At 39.5% G+C, this 6,785-nt stretch overlaps 1 protein-coding gene and 1 pseudogene across 1 annotated transcript in view; both read right to left on the reverse strand.

The window, feature by feature from the left end:
• Positions 1 to 904, reverse strand: part of LOC149151213 (peptide-N4-(N-acetyl-beta-glucosaminyl)asparagine amidase A-like) — a 3,285-nt gene extending 2,381 nt beyond the window's left edge. The window contains exon 1 of the mRNA XM_089443094.1: positions 782 to 904. Within this exon, the coding sequence (XP_089299220.1) occupies positions 782 to 904 (123 nt within the window). The remainder of the gene's footprint in view (positions 1 to 781) is intronic.
• A 1,510-nt stretch (positions 905 to 2,414) lies between these two features.
• On the reverse strand, positions 2,415 to 4,597 carry LOC149151214 (peptide-N4-(N-acetyl-beta-glucosaminyl)asparagine amidase A pseudogene; annotated as a pseudogene).
• Positions 4,598 to 6,785: the final 2,188 nt, after the last annotated feature.

A 6,785-nucleotide genomic window follows, 5' to 3' on the forward strand; every position in this document is an offset into this window, starting at 1 on the left:
AGATCTCCATCATACTCAATCTACAAGCACCGCGATGTGTCAAACAACTATGTGCCACACTCGGAAACACGGGTTACTATCGGAAGTTCATCAAAAACTATGCCCAGATCAAAAATCCGATGGAACAATTGTTGAAGAGGGATACAACTTATTGCTGGAATGAGGAATGCAACAAAAGTCTAGAGGCACTCAAGGAAAAGATGGAATCAGCCCCTATATTGGTCTTTCCGAAATGGTACATCAAGTTTCATGTGCATGTCAACGCATTGTGTATTGCATTGGCGGCGGTACTTACTCAACTAGGAGCAGAGGGAATTGACCACCTGATTGCATTCGAAAGTCACCAATTGTCAAAAGATGAGAATAATTACTCCACTACCGAGCGCGAGGGATTAGCGATGGTATATGCACTTCAAAAATTCTGCCACTATCTACTTGGAGGACACTTTAAGATGTATACTGATCACTTGACGTTAAAGACCTAGTGAACAAGCTTGTGTTGGGGGGGAGCATTTTTAGATGGTTACTATTATTCCAGGAGTATGACTTTGACGTCATCGTAAAGCCGGGATGTCTAAAAGCAGGCCCAGATCACCTGTCACGAATTGAGATCGACGAAGAACCCACAAATCTAGATGACGGACTCCTGGATGCTCAGCTATATGTGGTGCACGTAGCGGATGGTCACTTTGAGGATATAACCTATTTCTTAACTACAGGAACTGCATCATAGGGATATTCTATTTAGCAGAAGAAGGAATTGGTGATACGCGTCGCAGACTTCACCGTGATTGCAAGACACCTCTACGAAATGGGCAATGATGAAATATTGTGTAGGTATGTCTCGGAGTTCGAGCGAGGACAAATCCTGGCCGAAGCACACTGGGGGGCTGCTGGCGGACATTATGTAGGTCGCGCCACAACCCAGAAGATTCTTTGCACAGGATTATGGTGGCCACTTTGCACGAGGATTCGAAAGCGTACTACTAAGCCTGTGACATATGTCAACAGACAGGGAAACCATCGTAGAGAGATGAAATGCTGCTCCAACCATAGATGACGCTACAACCATTCAAGAAATGGGCAATCGATTTTCTAGGACCTATCGAGCCACGAGGGAAGATGGGCACACACTATATCATCACCGCGAAAGATTATTTAACTCGATGGGCAGAGGCATAGCCAGTTAAGGATTGCATGGCTGCAACAGCTGCGAAGTTTTTGTTTGGGAATGTACTAACAAGGTTTGGCTGTCCCAAAACTCTCATGAGTGATTGGGGAATCCATTTCCTGACTGAAACAATCAGCACACTCATTGAGGAATTCCAAATACATCACCAACAGAGGACGCCATACCACCCACAAGAAAATGGGACCGTTGAGGCATTCAACAAAATCTTGGAGACAACATCGACCAAGGTCTATAATGCATGATGAAATGACTAGGACTTGTGCATCCATATTGTGTTATGGGCATACCAAACCACGTGCGAGAAATTGACAGGCCAGACATATTTTCGATTAGTCTATGGCAAGGAGGTCGTTATGCCTATGGAATATATTATGCCTAGTCTGTGGATCGAGGCAATCATAGGTATAACAGACTGTGGGGCTTTGGAGGAAAGGCTCGCGTAGCTAGAGGAACTAGAAGAGGAATGGTTTTTGGCTGGATTCCATCAGAAAGTACAAAAGCAACACGAGAAAGCATGGCATGATCGCCATATCAAGATGCGCACCTTCAAGGAAAATGATCTAGTATTTCTATACGACAATAAGTCCGAGAAATTCCCTGGAAAACTCCAAATGCATTGGTTAGGACCCTATGTCATCAAAGAAGTTACTAATGGGGGTGTAGTTTAACTTGCCAAACTCAATGGAGACCCCTTCCTGGGTTGAGTGAATGGTAGTCACCTGAAGCTCCACACGGGCGGCAGGTCACCTGACTAACCCTTCAAGGGATAGTCTCACTACTCCAGCCAATTGAAAGAGAGCGTTGGATGGTAAAGCAATCTATGGGAAATAGGCGCGAGTACCAGGCTACTTGTCGATTTGACAAGATTGTGGTCACCCTTGTCAAAAGTCACCCTATTTTTTATCTTTCTATCACGGATGAATCCATTTGGGTCATTAGGATTGAGATGTTGGTTCAAGCCTAACGGATGAGAAATTTGAGCTGGCTAAAGGCCTTCTAATTGTTTTTTATTATTGCAAAATTATATTGATAATTCATAGGTTTTAATTTCAAAAGCTTGAAGGAATTTGAAGAGAAGGTATAGAATTTCTTTGTGGGATTTTATCCCAAGTGCTGAGTTGATTGCTTTAACTTGCCAGGAATAGTAACCTTGAGTGCTTTGATAATTGTACATCTATTGGGTACTGGTGATCGAACCTTGAGTGCTTTGATAATTGTACGTCTATTGGGTGCTGGTGATCGTATCGTCTCCCCCTACATTTTGATTATTATTCAGAGAGCTGAAGAACGTTCCACTAGAGTCAACAATGGATACATTTTTATTAAGTGCATTTGAAACATTTATTACAGCCATAGGAGCATTGAAATCTAAATATAAAGTGAAGAAGTCATCAACTTCAGAGGATAATTCTATTCCTGTGGCTGCGTCTACAATAACCTTACTATTGGTTGCTATCATTTGGTTCACAATCTGTCGCTCTCCAAGTGCTTGAAAAGTCATTAAATTATCATACGTGAACTCTTGCGAAGTATTAGTAATGAGCTTGCCATGAGAGGATTCTACCCAGCCAGAGGAAGAGATCCTCCTATTGCCAAATGTGTGAAATGATCCATCCAGCTCTTTGAAGTTTGACACCAGAGACAACTCCAACTCCGGCTCCTCGTGTCCAATCAATTGCCCTATGATTGCACTGCTAGAGTTCTCATCAAGCCACAGGTGCAAGTTCGCATCTATAAACCAAACATCCAAAGCATTGGTCACGCCGAAACCGAATGTGTGCTCTTTTCCATCTAACAGTTCCCCCAAAAAGGGTGTAACCTCAATCTCATAACTAGGCAGATCAAATATCCCAATACCAACCAAAGGGTCCCAGAACTGTGTATCAATCCCTCCTGTATAAATCACAGGAAAAGGCCACACAACACCTACAAGGACCCCATCGATAAAGGCCACCAATTCTCTAAAAGGCCCATTGCCAGGTCTAGTCAAATTATTTGCCTCAATATACACATTGGGGGGACTGTTGTACCAGAACTCATATTTGCATTAAATTTTAAATCTAAAATCACTCACTTTTATATTATATAATTAAACAAAAACACAACAATAAATTTAAATTGTGTGATTAATAAAATATAGTATAAAACTTAATGATACATCAATTATTTAAATTTTAAAATCATTTAAGAAAATAAATTTAACTAAAATAATATTAATATAAAATTAAATTAAACTAAATAAAATAAAATGTAACAGAAGTACTAATATCCAATTATATTTAGTAAACATCCAATTCAATATGGAAAATATATTCAATAGTAAAAACAAAACCTAATAAACGGAAAACATATTGATAAGTGTAACATAACACAACCATTTTGAGAAAACGCCATAAATTAATGGAGAAATTTAACTTAATAATAAGAGAGCCGCAGCCATGAAAATTTGATTTGAAATCGACAGGTTAGAGCCACTAATTTTAAAACTTGAAAGAGATAACTTGTTCCAAAGAAACAAAACACTTAAACCACACTATCTAGGTCCAGCGCAAATTGACAACTCGGTGTTGAACAACGAAAATGGAAAATTTAATTTTAAATATAAAATCATTGTTAGTTTTATATTGTTGTATAAGTTAAAACGTGTTTTTTTCATTATGCTATCGTAATTAAACAAATAGGTAGTTTGTGTTATTACTAACCTATTAATTATTTAAATTTTAAAAATAAATTAAATTAAAATAATATTAATAAAAAATTATTAAATTAAACTAAGTAAAGTTAATAAAAAAACAAATGTAACGAAATTATTTAAAATGTATGGTAATTTGCAATTCAAGGGAAAAATATATTGAACTGTACTTATAAAAACAAAATCCACCAGACAAACTTACAAGCTAGGATGAAAACATATTTATAAATTAAAAGTATATTATAAGATATGATGGAAACATATCTATAACTTAAAAGTATAACCAAAATCAACTTAAGAAAAAGAATAACTAAAATCATATTTATAACTTGTGATTTGAACAAATTCGTCCACAAAATTTTAGAAATATTAAACTTGAAAAACCCACAATAAATTTGATATATACAAACATCATTGCAATGGCTGAAATGAATGAAAAATAAACTACCATAGAGAAGAACAGAGCACAAATGAATTAATATAATGTGTACCTAAAATTAAATTGAACAAGCCATTACTCATCAGAGAGAGCAGTGACTGTTTTGGTACTCGCCACTCGCTCGCCCTTCCTTTGCAGTTGTGAAGTTTTTTACGCCAGCAGTGGATGATCCAATTGCCTCGTCCCCTGTCACATACATATGAACTGACCGACTTTTCACAGGCATAGGCACAGGCTCGCGCATGTGCATAGGCATAGACTGAGATTCACGCATACCCAGACCAGAACAAACACAGACACGTGCATCTACAAAGCAACAGACTGAGACTCAGGCATATGCACAGGCAGAGGCTAGAAAACAAAAAAACAAAAGGAAAAGGAATGGGAATTTATATGAGCAATGCACCAAGCCGCCGGTGACGAACTTTAGCAAGAAGCAGGCAACGATCGCTCCAACCAGCTGAGCAATCCAGCAGAAGACGCCTTTGAGAATGGTGATCTGGCCGCCAAGGACCAGCCCAAACGTGACGGCTGGGTTGACGTGGCCACCGGAGATGTTTGCCGCAATGGACACAGCCACGAACAGAGCAAAACCATGGCATACCGCAATGCTGACGAGCCCGCCTTGTCAAATCTACCAAACGCAACTCCTATCGCCATTATGTTAGTCAGAGAAGCCAAAGCACGCTACTCTCTTCTTCAGCGGGACCCCTCTGGTTGTGCTATATATAGCAGAGCCGATCATGGGTATTGTGAGGTTTTGGGCTAGCGGGGCTGTTGGAGTGGCTAGCAGTAACATCACCAGCATCTGCCAATGGATCTCCATCTAAATGCAAAATTCAACACAGTCTACTGATCAACCCTCTGCTCCTTGCCCAGAACTTTATAATGGAAAGCTCCTTGACCAATGCTTTATAATAGAAACAACAAGGCTGATGCATACTCTGACGGGTGCATGGCTTCCAGAAAATCTTGCGTTTTGCCAAAACGAGTACCTCGACTTTTTGTGCTTTCTTGGTTTTCCGATGGACATTCTTGTGTGCTTTCTTGACTTTTCGTGCTTTTTTGATTTTCCGTTGTTTTGTTTTCTGGTTCAGATCAACGGTTGAAAGTGTCTCACCTGATCGAATGGAGCAGGTTAAAAGTGTTGACGAAGAAGTTGATGCATAGGGAAACACTTTTACCCTGCTCCGTTCGATCAAGGGAAACACTTTCAACCGTTGATTTGAAGTGACTGTTTTTTCCAAATATCGGTAGAGTTTTATTGTTTTTCCCCATTAAACATTTTTACTGCTTTTTCCCAACGATCTCCTTATTAATATATATTTTTATTTTCCTTATTAATATATTTTTTTATTTTTAGAAAGGATGACTTGCATGTTCTCTATTCTATGGCCACTTTTTCGTGTTATCAAGATTTTTCGCAGCTTTTTTCTTAGTGGCCACATCCGCATGTGTACAACTGCCCATTAGCCTATAATGATCGCATTTGGTTACGCCATGGACTTTCCTTTCCTATCTGGACTCAATGGAGATAGGAAAGTCCTTGAAAAGCAGGAAAGATGGAATTTTCAGCAGGAAGTGCAGGAAAGTCGAAGAGAAACTCCTAGGGGCCTTGCAAGACTTCACCAGTCGAGAAAACTGGGACGAATTTTTCAAACTCCGCTCAGACAAACCCTTCGAATGGTAGGGCGACTGGAGGAATCTTGGGAAGCCCCTAGCTGAACACTGCGGCCTCAATTATACTATTTCGAAAAATGGTCGGCCTCGACTTCTCTTCTAATCGTGTGAACATTTTCAACCACCCCCAAAACCTATATATATATATATATATATATATATATATATATATATTTCTTGAAAATCTGTTATCTGACACACCTTTGTGTGAAGTGAAGACATTATATTAGTAAAGATGGAAAATCTTGCGAACATATTAGACGCAATTGAAGAAAATTACATAGAAACGGCTGCTGATGTGACATCTCAGACATCCATGGCAGCAGGTGAGTTAGCTATTTGTTCTTGATTATTGCATTCAAATTTCATTGTTCTATTTAAACATTCGTTTCTATGCTTTCTGCGATTTTTGTCATTTGGGAGAAAGATTCTTAGTTTCTGCACACAGTAATGAAGTATTTTGTTATGCTATTGGGCAGAAAGAGACTTAGTTTCTGGACTCAGTGATGACGTCGTTCTCGGGGAAGTCATTCCTCGATTATGTCGGGCAATGCCATGGGATTCCAGGCCGGTCCTGAGGTTGTTGAGTCGATCATGGGGCAATGCTATGGCGGATCATACCACATTATTATATGATCGTGTTTATAACGCGGCTACTATTATCTCCCCAGGCGAGTTCATTGTATTGCCTATTTTTGAGTCCAAGGAATGCCTCAACAAGAGGAGTTTGTGTGTGTGGAATCCCTCTCGTGGTATGGAGAACGCACTTCCACCACCTCCGA

The sequence above is a fragment of the Pinus tabuliformis genome, chromosome 9 (assembly GCF_031772625.1).
Source record: "Pinus tabuliformis cultivar Carrire ecotype Pingquan chromosome 9, CPIR1, whole genome shotgun sequence".
NCBI classification, from domain to species: domain Eukaryota; kingdom Viridiplantae; phylum Streptophyta; class Pinopsida; order Pinales; family Pinaceae; genus Pinus; species Pinus tabuliformis.